A 14,029-nucleotide genomic window follows, 5' to 3' on the forward strand; every position below is an offset into this window, starting at 1 on the left:
ACAAGTATTATAGTTTTAAATAATCGATTATACATACATATATAATTATTTAAAATTAATTGTGATATTTTCTTTCCTTCTAACACGAACAAACTTAAAAAAATGTTAAATACATTTTGCGAATTTAAAATTAAATATAGTTTTTAACATAACTTAAGAACGAGTTTCACGGTAGTGATTTTATGCTAATATTTCATCAAAGTGAGCATAAACTTTCAAACGCTAAATTCTTGAAAAGGTATCTGATCTAGAAGTTCTTAATCTTTAGTTTACGTAAAATGTCTTAAACTATTTTTTTTTTCTTTTTAATATCAACTTCATAAAAATATTTTTGATTTTGTACAACACTGTAAAATACAATCTGTTTGCGATACCTCTAATTGAGTGAGCGATTACTTAAAAAGACAGTAAATATAAGTAAATTATGGAAAATTCTATAAATGAGAATCCTTCATTATACCAGGATTGGCCAAGGCATTTTTACGCTCTTGTATAGCAAAGCTTAATTTGCGGAAGGGACCCAATGGTAGACCGAGAGATTTTAAATCAGCTTCGGTTAACAGCAACAAAGTATCCAAATCAATTTGTTGCTTTTGAAAACTGCAATGCATAAAAATATATTACAACGAAAGATGCCACAGATTTTATTTAATAAATCTTACATAGGTAAATATTCCTCCAAACCCCAGACACAGAGAAAACGTTGTATAGGTCCTCCAGCTACATCTTGATCCTCATCATCATCGCTGTAAGCTTCCGCACCATCGGAATCAGAATCAGTTAGATTTAAAAATGATCTCTGCTTGCCCGAACGCGATTTGGAGCTAATTGAGTTGGTACGGGTCGAAGGTTGTGTTGTTGTATCTTGATCCATATTGTAGGCATCAGTATTTAGTTGGCTAAGAGCCGCTGTTACAGATCTACGAAACGCGATGCTACCCAACATTGGACGATCAAATAAACCAGTGGGTCTTTGTAAAGTCATTTCAGATCTCAAGTGATCACTTGACTCATTGTCAGCTAAAATATCTGGCTGTGAAAATGATCTTGAAAGTGTACCATATCCTGCTTTGCCATTAATATGATCTGTATCAGAATTACAAGCTTCTTCTACCTCAAATAGGCCACTTATTTTGCCACGTTTGCCATTGTCCTCATTCGAACTAAAAGTGCCAACATAGAGAACTTCAGAATCTCTTTGTACACCACTTAATGAAGTAATAGTACGCCGGCCATCCGGTTCAATTTCTCCAATTTTGAAACCACTGTCCATGTTGGAACATCCTTTCATTTTCGATACTGTATTTCCCTTGCGACTAGCAACAGAACCACCACAACTACCAGCACCTGTTTGCACCAATTCACTAAATTTAACACCACCTCCGGCATTACTTGAGCCATTTGTAGGACCTGGTGATACTTCTTTGGTGACTTTATGCAGATTTCCTTGACTTGACCAAATTTTTTGCTTAAGTGTTGATAACATTTTGCCCGATTTGCCTGCATTGTTGGGTGAAATAGTAGATTTTAGTTCTTTAAAATCTTGATCCTGTTTCTGTTGACGTTTCATATATTCCTTAATGCGTTTTTCACAATTCTTTTCGGCAACTTCTTTCATTGCTTTAGCTTTTTTCCTAAAATAATTTAGTATTTAATTAGTAACGGCAATTTTTAAATTTCGCAATTCAGTTATACCGGTCGTTTGCCTCAAAGTTGGCTGTAGCCGCATCCAAATAACGTAAAATATCATCTCGATTATTAATAGCTGCCAAATCTTTAGCACTATGTTTGTCTATATCCAAAGCATAGATGTTGACACCGAATTTTACCAAAAAATCCACACAACGCAAATGTCCCTTGGCCGATGCTAAATGTAGAGCAGTATTACCAAACTGATCGCATTTATCGGGATCACCACTAAAAAGTAATAGACAATTGTTAATAAAGTTTTAAAAATTAGGAGAATGAAGTTAACAGAAGCTATGACTTACCCCCTACCACATAATAAGCGCAAAGCTTCCAAATGTCCTTCAAATGAGGCCCACAAAACGGGTGTCATTGAATCATCATCTTTGGAATTGGCATCTTTACGTGTGGCCTCTTTTAAAACATCTAAAAGACCATCTTTAGCTGCCCTAAAATTAAAAATAAATACATATGAATATAATAATAAAAATACTTTTTTTAAAATCAATTGAATTCTTTAGCTTCCAAAGAATTTGGAGTTTCAAATCTTAACCCTTAATAGCCTGAAGGTGCCGAAGGAAAAATTAAATTACATTTAAATTTTTGTTTATTTAAATATCTGTGTACAATATTTAAAGTCAAATAGTCCATACTGGTCAATAGACTGGTATATTATTTCATGTATTAGTCAGTTAGTTAGTAAATAGACTAGTAACAATCTTCTAGTTCATGATGTTCATAAGCTAGTGAATAGAATATTTCTTAATCAAAAAAGGAAAAGGTTTTTTTTCAAGCTTCATGGCACGATATCTGAGAAAATGTTGTAATGGGGTCAAATTCGAATTCAGCGCCTCTCAAATCTTAAGTTTCTGTGTTCCGATATTTTTCCAATTGTATCGGACTGTTATTTTAAATTAAAATTTGAGTGTATACCGAAATTTTAGTTAAATTTCAAAACTCTTAAAAGTATATTCTTTAATATATTAAAAACGTAAAAGAAATACTTACTTGTGAAAACGATCGGAAGACATTCTGATGATCGTGCTTAAGCACAAACTACCAACTACAACAATACTAGTAATAGCAGCAACCAAAAACCTGTAGCAATTTAGTACTCCACAAGCAGAGTAACACTTTCCTTTTTAACTGCAAATATAAACAAACTCTAAATGAAATTAATGTCTCCACATGTATGTATGTAAGTATGTACACGATCAAGACAGACAGAGAGGCAATAAAACAGCAACAACTACAACAGCAGTTTAATAATAGGCCAAAACTTAAAAAAACCTTGTTTTTACCATCAGTGGCACGTTTAGTCAGTCAGTCAGTTAGTTCTGTTTATTTGTAAATTTAATACAACTTGCACGTTTTTTTATTTTGTTTACTTGGTTTTTGTTGTTGTAAATAATTTAGGTTGACACTCGTATTCAATTCTTGTTAAAGTCTCGTAAACACTATTTTTAAACCGAAAATTTTAAAATATTTGAATTGGTTGCTTTTGAAAAACAACAAAAAAAAGAAGACCGACTATTCAACAATGAAGTACTCGAACATGTTGCATTCAAATATTGTTGCTTACTAATGCTGAAGTTGTTATTGTTATTTGTTGCTCTTTTTTTATTGTTTTGGATGTTCAGTGAACTATCAATATTGTTACAACTACTAAAAGCCACATACAACATGTAATGCCAGCATTATTTGTAAAGTATGTATGTTGGTGTCGAAACAGAGGTTCTTAAACATATGTATTTTGTAATGCTCAGATTATTACTCTAACGTAGTTCTTATGAAAGTTAAAGAAACTGTTCAAAGACTAAATTGAATAGTTTTATCAGATTCGGACTTACAAATATTGTGTAATTCTGTACAGATCTTACAAATAATATATATTATGGGTCCTCCTTCGCCAAGGGTAGCTATCTTGTCGTGATGCGAGGGCTTAAGTACACATCGTGACCATAACTTACTGTGACTAATGCTTTGGTATCTAGCCACAGGAAGTTATGGTTTCAAAGAAGTGTATAACTAAAGGTTACTCATCTTGCCAAGATAGTAAGGGTGGTATGTGTCTGTCAATTCTACTTCCTTCTAACATGACAAATATATGCACTTTTAAGGTCAAGGCTAGCCAGTGCAAAAAGAGGCTAGTTGCTAATAGCTCCCCTCAGCGTCATGGTAAAGCGCTGTTGTAATGTAGTTGCCTAGTCCACGTACGCCGTCACTGCGTGGATTGTCCGTTTGAACGTGCATACTTGTGGGATTCAAATAGAGAAACCAGAACAAAAAACAAACAAGGAGGAGAGTAGGGACACGACAGAGGGGGTGGTCGACCTGTTAGGGAGAGACAGTCCGGACGTCACGGTTAACGAGGATGATAGGGAGTTGGACAGTACTTGGCAGGATGGAGACGTTACCCTTATTGATCTCCATGCCAGAATTTTTGAGCTTGAAGTTCAGGTACTGACCGACTTAGACGTGGAGGGTCTTCTGGAGGTGTCAAGTGACTCCTTTGGTGATACTAGTGCAACACAGAAGCTGGAATTTATCTCTGTCTGACGAAGAGCTTGCTGACAACCAGACCGTTAAGATAACATCCCCTGCTAAAGAGGCCAAGAGGATCCAAAGGGGACATTTGGGAGAAGACCGTCCACAGGTGGTTCGGCAAGTGGCCGTGGAGGAGAAGCCAAGTGCCCCTCTACGAGATATTAATGATGCAGGCCGAACGAAGGAGGAGAAGGCTAGGAACGGGACTTTGCGGTCTCTCGCCTTTCTGACCAAAGGCAGATTCCTCAAAGGGAGAAGCTCCTGCTCAGAAGGCACCGACAAAGCGTCGCTAAATTCGAGAGAATATACGGCCCCGTCGGTGACGTTCTGGGTTGGTCCACTCCCTGGAGACAACAGATCGTTGCTGCCATCAACCCGGCTAAAACTCAATGGAGTGATGGGTCGATGGGTTTATAAGTCGTACTCTTTCTGTTGAAATATCGTCCGGTAAAGTTTTAAATCAAAATACATAACATTATCGGGTTCTTAATTTTACTTCTGAAGAGCAAATTTTCAAATGAGTTCATTCAACGTATATACATATCTATGTTTATACAAAGTTTAGAACCTCTGTTTTAGCATTTCATGTCATGTTAATGATAATTTTTACTCTACTCCATATACTATATTTGTATGTATGTTAGTATCTTACGAATACGATAAAATTTACTGAACCATTACTATGGTTATTTTTACCACTTTAGCATTCCTAGATATCTTTGTTTGTAATTTTATTTATTTTGTTATTTTGATGGGACAAGTTCAAAGTGTCATCATAACGTTAATTTATTTCCATGGAATTAAAATTTGTTTTTCTTTTATAATTTTTCTTTCTATTTTTTATTATTGCTTCTTGCAAAACTTGTAATGCCACAGATAGTGAGCTTGAAACACTTTCGAATTAAATTTTGTTTTTCTTTATTATTAAATAAAGAGACACACACACACACACTTTATTTTCAACTTGTACAAGGTTTGAATATTTTGTTTGTTAGCAACGAAGCGCGCGTTTTCCCGATCTGACTTCTTTTGATGAAGAGTGAAAGAACTTGACTAAATTCAAAGTTGGCTTATTGCATGGGTTTAAGCCAAATATGTTCATTATTTGTTTGTTGTACTCAAATAATAGGTATAAAAACAATTATTGAAAAAGTGATTATGCGAGAGAAGAGTGTAATAATTGAACTCGGCTCTTTGAGGATGAAGAGTTGTGGGGTGTTTAAGATGGTTCATATCACAAATTAATGTTGTTCTAACATGTTCCCATAATGTTATAGTTGTATCTTAAAAGTTGTTATCATTTTGATAAGAATTTTTTGAATGATTCAGAAAAAAACTTCTAGTTCTATTTAAAAATATTTTATTTAATTAAGCAATACATCAGGATCTTAAATTGAATTTCGGAGATGGCCTTATTGAGACAGATTTTCCTGAAATTATGAATAATGATTTATTTAATTATCAAATAAGACTTTCCAAAGTCTCGCTAAGACTAACCCTCATATTTATAAATGCTTTATAAAGTTATTAATGGTTTATTGTAGGAATTTTGTATGGAAAATGTGCGTAATAAACCTAAATTAAGCCATTAATATCTTTATGAATACGCCGTTTAAACTGTTCGTTAAATATCAAAACTGCAGGTAAATCGAATATAATTAATTTTTTTAATTAGCTATCTGCAGATTGAAAAGAGAAAAGTGGTTCTAGATTGATCGCTATACTTTAATTAATTTATAAACAAATTAATTAGATTCCAAATTCCTTTGAAACATAATATTTTTGTTCTTAATTATTATTAATTTAGTTATTAATTTTATTTTTAAATATCCTAATAAAAAAAATTAATAACTTAAATATTTTTATTTTAAGCGTATTACTTCAAACTTGTCAACCGTGTGGCAGCATTAAAAGTAAATGTCAAAACGTGCAAAGAAAAACATGCAAAACTACCAATTCAAGCAAATTACAAAACACAACGCCGTTCAATCTAAAACTTTTTTAAACAGTAAATAACCAGCTGATAATAAAGAGTTTAATTTATAAATGTTATTTATTATTGGTCGCATATTATGTTAAAACATAATATTAACTAAATTATTTGATATTTTTTAAGAAAGTTGTTAAATTAAACATATGATTTGATATTTACTTTCAAATCCGTCCTAGTAATATACTTTGGTAACGCCGTTTTTTATGTATAGAATGCTTTGGAGTTTTGTGTAAAAAAGAATAAATACATATTTTTTGTTTTATTTTCACAACACTGGTGTAAAAGATATTGTATTAAAAATTTAATAAATTATTTACTGCTGGTCAAACGAATATTTTAAAGAATAAATTCATGTTAAAATTCCTTCCTTGGAAAATGAAAAGAAAACAAAGAACATAAAAGTTTAAATAATCTAAATAAATCAAAACATAATAAAAAATCATGGTGCAAGTGTGTGTGCGATATTTATGAAAATTTTTCTGAGAAAAATCCTTGAAAAATAAGAAAAACATCATTGACACAAAGGAATCATTCTGTTTTATGCTTCAATGATTTTTGAAGGCAGGAATAATGCCTCAAAGAACTTTTAAAATATTAACTAAATTTTAGAGTGAAAATTACCAACAACACAACACACACACCAGTAAAATCGAAGCAGAAGATCAAGAAGAAGCAGAAAACAATTGTGGAGAAGAAAGAACAAGAAACTTGAAGAAAAACTAAACCATCCCCAACTCACACTCAAACACACATACAGGTAATCATGGGACAAAAAAACAACAGCACGATAATAAACATATGGTTGCATATATTCTCAAATAACACTTGCGATGATATTAATATTTTATTATTTTCATTTTTACAAACAATACTTCTTGTTTTAGGATAATGTAGCTCTTAGAAACGTAGTGCCAATTCAACAAACAACCAAACGAAACGAAAAATATTCTAATATTATTTTCATACTTCAGAGAAATTCTAATTCTTACATCAATGTCTCCTTCCTCCTTTTCATAACATTTTAAGAATTTTTTATATCAAATTACTAAAAGTATTAAATCGTAAAAACAAAATTAATAGTAATAAAACCAAATATATTTTAACTGCCACAACAATTTCCCCCCATTACGAGTAAGTTATCATTGAAAGAACCAGAAGAATACTTTCCAACAAGTCTAAAAGAAATATACCAACAGAAGTACACAAAAGGAACTAGCTAATTTGTTAAAGCTTTTAGCTTTCGTTTCGTTTTCTTGCTTTCCCGCTATGGGAAACTGCCTGAAATGCTTCCAATCAAGCACAGAGCATACGTCGGCTACATTGGGTAGTGGCGCTGCTACTGCAACTTCCTCATCTGTACAATCGGTCGGACATACCACTCACCTAGTGGACGGTCGATACACTGGTATTTCGTTGAACATAAATGCAAATGAAAATCAGCAGCAGCAACATCACCAAAACATAGCACATCATCAAATGCATACAGTAAGAGGAGGTCCTTTCTATAAGGAAAGATCTCATGGTGAGTATTTTCAAATTATATCAAAATTATGGATTTTATTTTTATGCTATAACTACTTATATTAATATCCTAAAAAAAGAATAACAGTAAGATAAAATATTGCAAAAACTATTTATTTATAAATTTATAAAATATATTTTGCAAAAACTATGTTTTAATATACGAAACAAAAATCTTAGTTGTACATAATATTGTTACAATGGGTGTCGTCTAATTGATCATAAATCCCATATAAAAACTCCTAAAATTTGTACAAATCGATAGATTCTTATTATTCATGTGAAATTTTATTTTTACATTTAATGCTAAAAAAATAATTTTTCAAAAATGTCATCTATTGAAAAATTTTAATAATCATGATTTTTATTTTAAGAAACTGACGAACTGCTCTCTACTAGAAGTCCACTCAAACCAGCAAACCATTGTGATACAAAACGTAGTAGTTTTAAGAAATCATTAGTACTGCTTAATGGTAATGCCGCAGCCATGAGCGAAATAATAGCTACGGGTTTGTATTTTGCTCTAAAATTAATACGTTTAAAATTTGTATTAATGTGTATTCTTTTATTTATTAGTTAAAGAAACCTCGGAAGTGTCCGATAATACTTTAAATAAATTATTTGAAGAATATAAAGAACCCGACGAGGACATGATATTAGCCGAGGGTATTGAAAGATTATGTCGTGATCTCAATTATCAACCAGATGAATTTGCCATACTGGTGCTAGCCTGGTGCTTAGATGCTTCGCAAATGTGTCGTTTTACACGTACGGAGTTTATAGAAGGACTACATAAAATGAGAGCTGATACAATTGAAACAATACACATAAGACTGGAGCAGACAATCGAAACACTAAAAGTGGATGCGGAATTGTTTAAACAATTATATCGATTTACTTTTAGGTGAGAAAATAAGGAAAATCTATTAATAACATCTAATAACAAGTTATATTTTTACTTTTAAGATTCGGTTTGGAGCCAGATCAACGTATTCTATCATTAGATATGGCCATTTCATTATGGAAATTAGTTTTCACCGTACATACACCAGATTTACTAAGTAAATGGACACATTTCTTAGAGCAACATCCTAGTATAAGAGGCATTCCAAAGGATACATGGAATATGTTTTTAAATTTTTCCGAACAGTGTGATATCAATAACTACGATGATACCGAAGCTTGGCCCAGTCTATTCGACGATTTCGTTGATTATGAAAAATCACGTTTAGAAACGGGCGCTACAGACACTCTAGCAGCCACTACACTAACACACGATGATGATAATAACAATGATGATCCTCTGCAGCAGAAACAAACTCAAGATAATACAAGCTCAATGAATGTATTATAGTATTAAGAAAACATTTTCATTTTAATCGAAAAACAGAAACAATTAGCATTTGAACATATTACATAAAAAAGCATACAACAATAACAAAAGTATAAAGCATAAATTCGAAATTCGAAATTGGCTAAATGTGTAAAATTGTATATTAAACAATAACATTAATCAAAAAGGATTTTCTTTTGCCAATTTGACATAAATTCAATTTAAATTAATCGCTTTGCAATAGTTTATTTTTTAACATTCCCTGCCTCATTTCTTAACATCATTTATCCAATTCATTTATTTAAAAACCCTACCCAATAATAAAATAGAGACGTATTTTTTGGTGCTGGTAACCTCATCTTTAAAAAACGATCTCTGAATCTTAAACTTTTACACTTGCAGCATGGAATTCATAATATTTCATTAACTATTTTCAAAGTTATTTTTATATGTTTTACTATTAGTTTTTTGTATATAAAAAAACGTTCGAAAGAGAACTCTTTGTAATTCATGGAATAGAAAATTTATTTTAGTTATGTATTTATTTCATATATACATACCGAAGTACAGAAACATACATAAATACAAAATATACATACAACATATTCATTCATAAACATCAAGTTCATGAAAATTCATAAATTTTTAAAAGCATTTTACATTAAATACATTTAAAATAAAAAAGAAAACAAATCTGAATTATGTGTATTTCAATATTGGTAAGTTTTTGGTGGATGTATTTTTTAAAGTTTCCATTATTTAGTTTTTTTTTCGCGAATATTAGATTGTATTAAAAAATATAAATATATATTTCAAATTTACCTAAAATAGATCAAATTTAAAAATTTTTTACGTTTTTTACATATTTCGGTGTTTAACAATTAATATGCATTTTTAGTTTTTCCCTTTTAAATTGTATAGTTTCAACCAGTGTACACTTAATAAGGTAGCCTCGTCCGCACAGCTGATCATCAGCTTTTACAATCTTATCTGTCAATATTCCTGTTTGTTTACATAGAAAAAAAATCGCAAAAGGTGTAAAAATTTTAAAAAGTGAAGAAAATTATGGTTTTAAAGGAGTTTTCTAGGTCAATCGTGATTAAATGTCTTTGTTATCCTTCTCTCTTGATAAAAAAAGAAAATCTTTAGCTCCGGCATACGTTTCAAATCAGTTTCAACTATTTTTAACACGACCAATCACTTTTCACAAAAAACACGTTTAATTCGGAAAATTGGTCTTCCCAATAGATATAGTTATGATTTTCAGACATTCCACGTTTAATTAATATAATATATAAAAATTAATAGTTAAAAATTTAAATAATTGCTAAAAACTCATATTTTTATTGTGTTTATTTGTTGCTTTTTCATTCTACACACACAGCTTTTTTTGACAGATGGGATTATTCTACAATAACAAATCGCCTGTTGTTTTTGTATTGTTGTATTTGTTGTAGCGACGAGGCTACCTTATTAAGTGTACACTGGTTTCAACTTTACCATAAATGTCCTAAACACCTCAAACGTTAATTGATTTGCAATTTTGTATACTAAAAATTTCTATATATTACGTGCCTAAGATTCGACAACACAATTTTCTCTCACTTTACTTTTGTAGATGTCATTTTGCATGACATGTTATCATTGCACAGTGAATGAATAGCATTTTGTAATGTCAATAATAACAATAACCGTGAAAAAATAAGTGGAGAGTGAAAAAGTCCCCAAATCTGCAAAAAAAATAATACATACTATTGTGTTTTTCTATTCGCATTGAATAAACAAATTGAGAAATAAAATAAAAAAGAAAGATTAAAAACAATAAATAATTTAATATGATAAGAGCAATAAATAGTAAGAGATAAAATTTTACTCGTACGAATAGAACGCGATGAAAAAATGAGCAAAGGCTACAAATTTAACAATCTGATGGGAATGACGACGAATAATTATTGGACAAATGCAATTGCCAAGAAAAAGAGGAAAGTGATTCATTGATTCGTCGTTGCAAAAACATAAAAAGTTACAATTTCTATATTAAAAAACAGTATTGGGTAGTACGAGCATTTGTATCCTGCGATAAAGTTACAATGCCGTGCGAAGGATGTCATGTGCAATTTACGGTATTTAAACGTAAACGCAGTTGTTACGATTGCAAACGTTATTATTGCCACAATTGTTTGGCCAGCAGTAGCAACAACAATCGTAAACATGCCTTGTGTGAAAGGTGTCTGCTGTTCAGCAAGAGGCCTTTGGGCCGTTCGGATTTAACAAAACTCAAATCAAAAGATCTGATATTCTACTTACAATCAAAACACATTTCCACTGCTGGTTGTGTGGAAAAGGAGGAGCTTATTGAGTTGGTACTGCAATATGTAAACAGAACGGATATGAACAGCCAAACGTTCTCGGGTGGAAGCGGCAGCAGCAGTGGTAGTAGTAGTCATCATACAACACCCCAACATAATGGTAATGGTGGAGGGATTGAGGACAGTGGCAGGCCATCAACAGATTATGGTCCAAGTGCAAATAATTCCTTTGATAGTATAAAACAAACGTGCCAAAACTTTTTTAGTAACTTAAGTGATAATATAAGTGATTCCTTGGCCAATTTGGAAAGTAGAGCGTGTTCGAAAAACAGACCACCAACAACTATGACGACAACAACAACAAATGTTACGGAGCAACCCAGAGTAACAACGCGGGTAATACCCACGTATGCAAGTAGTCAACAAAATTCTCCAGAAAATCCCTTGACCAGCCCAATTGCAGAACGACGTCAGGGTGCTGAAACGACTTATACTGCGGAAAGTCTAGTAGTGAATCTTCCGCCATCAGTGCCAGAAAGCACTGAAAATAATGGGCATGTTAACATGCAGGATGAATGCAATTGTTCGGATGATGAAGAAATGATTGCATCATTTAATGGCCGTACTCGTTCTCCAAAATCTGAACAAGAATCGCATAATCTTTCACTAAACAAAGATGAACACGATTCGGTCAATGTTATCTCTAACAACTGTGCTCCCTCAACTTCTACGAGTACCTCAAAAGCTCCTTCTCAGTATTCAAAACTAGAAATCTATGTAAATGATGAGGAATCATCGCATTCATCCTTTGAGGAATTGGGAGCAATAGGTGGCATATCGGATGATAGTAAAACTACCACGGACACCACAAGTAATACCACAGATCATTGGCAAATGTTGGATTTAAAGGCTAATGAAACGGAGCCGGCACAACACCAACAGCAGCAGCAACAAACCCAACAATATCAGGAAAGTCCTTTAGAAAATTTAACATCTAATGAGGACATTAACAAAGCAGAGGAACACACAGTGCAGTCTAATAATTCACAACAAACTCATTATCATCATCCACCTCCTACACCCACACATGTGCACCCAGCACCCCGCGTTAAAAAAGTAACGCGACGTCGTTCCGAGAGTTATCTTAATCGTAGACGACCTCAGACTAGCGTTGAAGATGATGAAGATGACGATGTAAATCATGTTCTGCAAAATGCTCGTATAGAAGAAGAAATACAAACTACTTCTTCCACCTCAGCCGCCATTCGGAAAACGACTACAAAACGTTGTTGCACTCGTTGCGGCAAAAATAAGGCTAACATACGCCAACAGGTCGAAAAAATGCGCCAACATTTGGAGAGTTCCCAGATGTCAGAATCAGACATTAAACAAGAATTATCGGAATTTTTAGCCTACTTAGAGCAACGTACAAAATCTATTGAATATTCAGATTCGGAAGCTGGTATTTCTACACCCAGCGTTAGCAGGCATACTAATGAAATCGAAGAGGAAGAAGAGATTTCGGTAGAGCGACCAGTAGATGATCATGTTGAAAGTGAACGCAATGTTGATCAGTCAGAAAGCACAACCGCACATTTCTATGATAAGGATTCACGTTTTATCAATTTAGATGAAATCGAATCAATGTAAGTCATTTTGGGTAGTATTTACAATTTAATAATTGATTATATATTAAAATCGAATACTTATGTGAGACACTGTATGTAAATAATATTAACACAAATTCCACATTTTGCTAGGAAACAATTGGAATGTTTAACTGTTAAACAACTTAAAGAGATACTAATGTTGCACAGAGTCGACTACAAAGGATGCTGTGAAAAGCAAGAACTTCTTGACCGTGTGGAACGATTATGGAAGAATCTTAAATCGACACCAGGTATGGGCACTCTAACTTTGATATTAAACAAAGTTTCTTTCAATTTAATTGTTAATGCAGCTGTTGAAAAACTACCAACAGACGAATTGTGTAAAATTTGCATGGATGCTCCTATAGAATGCGTGATTTTAGAATGTGGTCATATGGCGACTTGTACCAATTGCGGCAAAGTTTTAAGTGAATGTCCTATATGTCGTCAATACATTGTAAGAGTTGTACGCTTTTTCCGTGCTTAACTGATCTACAATAAGGATATTAATGATAGGGAAGTATTTTAATTATGTATATCCTTTGAAAGGATAACTAACCAAATTTCTTATATTATTGTGTTTCATATAAATAACTAAACAAAAATTTAAATAATAATAAATACAATATTGTATAATAAACCATATTTAACTTTAAAGTAAAATGGTTACTACTACGACCACTTAAAACAATGCAAAAATCTAATATTTATGTATATTTAAATTACAACAGTTTGTTTTCATTTTTTTATGATTTATGAAATGATTAATAATTAATGACTATGTATGGTTAAAAATATTACATTTAGACTTAGAATATATTAGAAATTAACAGTGATAATTATTCGAGATTTCCATTCCAATATTTAAAGAAATATTTAAAATGAAAAAAAAGATAATTACAAAAATGTAAACAAAATCGTTCGTACCTTAAATATTTAATAAAAAGGTTTGAATAATAGTAATATTAAGGTATTTTTATTAGTTGGTAAC

The 14,029-nt window shown here is 32.1% G+C and overlaps 3 protein-coding genes across 4 annotated transcripts; 2 read left to right on the forward strand and 1 right to left on the reverse strand.

The window, feature by feature from the left end:
- Positions 1 to 40: 40 nt before the first annotated feature.
- Positions 41 to 5,280, reverse strand: LOC111675875 (Usher syndrome type-1G protein homolog). 2 transcript variants are annotated; one of them, XM_046953386.1, is made up of 6 exons: positions 4,930 to 5,280; positions 2,695 to 2,832; positions 1,992 to 2,135; positions 1,696 to 1,917; positions 663 to 1,634; positions 41 to 600 (listed from the first exon to the last, which is right to left on the reverse strand). In XM_046953386.1, exons 2-6 carry the CDS (start codon positions 2,715 to 2,717, stop codon positions 435 to 437), a joined length of 1,527 nt encoding a protein of 508 aa, XP_046809342.1. In that variant the 5' UTR covers positions 2,718 to 2,832; positions 4,930 to 5,280; the 3' UTR covers positions 41 to 434. The 2 variants fall into 2 exon arrangements, with proteins under 2 accessions (XP_046809342.1, XP_046809343.1); XM_046953387.1 differs by lacking the exon at positions 4,930 to 5,280 and adding an exon at positions 2,897 to 3,012.
- Positions 5,281 to 6,477: 1,197 nt separating this feature from the next.
- Positions 6,478 to 9,732, forward strand: LOC111675907 (DCN1-like protein 3). The gene is made up of 5 exons (XM_023436772.2): positions 6,478 to 6,983; positions 7,111 to 7,748; positions 8,122 to 8,256; positions 8,324 to 8,651; positions 8,714 to 9,732. Exons 2-5 carry the CDS (start codon positions 7,493 to 7,495, stop codon positions 9,099 to 9,101), a joined length of 1,107 nt encoding a protein of 368 aa, XP_023292540.2. The 5' UTR covers positions 6,478 to 6,983; positions 7,111 to 7,492; the 3' UTR covers positions 9,102 to 9,732.
- Positions 9,733 to 10,754: 1,022 nt separating this feature from the next.
- Positions 10,755 to 13,973, forward strand: LOC111675889 (RING finger protein B). The gene is made up of 3 exons (XM_023436751.2): positions 10,755 to 13,035; positions 13,150 to 13,289; positions 13,350 to 13,973. Exons 1-3 carry the CDS (start codon positions 11,171 to 11,173, stop codon positions 13,523 to 13,525), a joined length of 2,181 nt encoding a protein of 726 aa, XP_023292519.2. The 5' UTR covers positions 10,755 to 11,170; the 3' UTR covers positions 13,526 to 13,973.
- Positions 13,974 to 14,029: the final 56 nt, after the last annotated feature.

The sequence above is a fragment of the Lucilia cuprina genome, chromosome 6, assembly GCF_022045245.1.
Source record: "Lucilia cuprina isolate Lc7/37 chromosome 6, ASM2204524v1, whole genome shotgun sequence".
Taxonomy (NCBI): domain Eukaryota; kingdom Metazoa; phylum Arthropoda; class Insecta; order Diptera; family Calliphoridae; genus Lucilia; species Lucilia cuprina.

Bases quoted from the DNA above. Each gene is read 5' to 3' on its own strand.
- LOC111675875 (XM_046953386.1), bottom strand. From the start codon at position 2,717: ATGTCTTCCGATCGTTTTCACAA. The intron at 2,136-2,694 runs GTAAGTATTTCT...TTTTAATTTTAG, and splicing joins TCTTCCGATCGTTTTCACAA to GGCAGCTAAAGATGGTCTTT. The intron at 601-662 runs GTAAGATTTATT...TATGCATTGCAG, and splicing joins TTGGAGGAATATTTACCTAT to TTTTCAAAAGCAACAAATTG.
- LOC111675907 (XM_023436772.2), top strand. From the start codon at position 7,493: ATGGGAAACTGCCTGAAATGCTTCCAATCAAGCACAGAGCATACGTCG. The intron at 7,749-8,121 runs GTGAGTATTTTC...TTTTATTTTAAG, and splicing joins CTATAAGGAAAGATCTCATG to AAACTGACGAACTGCTCTCT. The intron at 8,652-8,713 runs GTGAGAAAATAA...TTTACTTTTAAG, and splicing joins TTATATCGATTTACTTTTAG to ATTCGGTTTGGAGCCAGATC.
- LOC111675889 (XM_023436751.2), top strand. From the start codon at position 11,171: ATGCCGTGCGAAGGATGTCATGTGCAATTTACGGTATTTAAACGTAAA. The intron at 13,036-13,149 runs GTAAGTCATTTT...ACATTTTGCTAG, and splicing joins TTAGATGAAATCGAATCAAT to GAAACAATTGGAATGTTTAA. The intron at 13,290-13,349 runs GTATGGGCACTC...TTGTTAATGCAG, and splicing joins GAATCTTAAATCGACACCAG to CTGTTGAAAAACTACCAACA.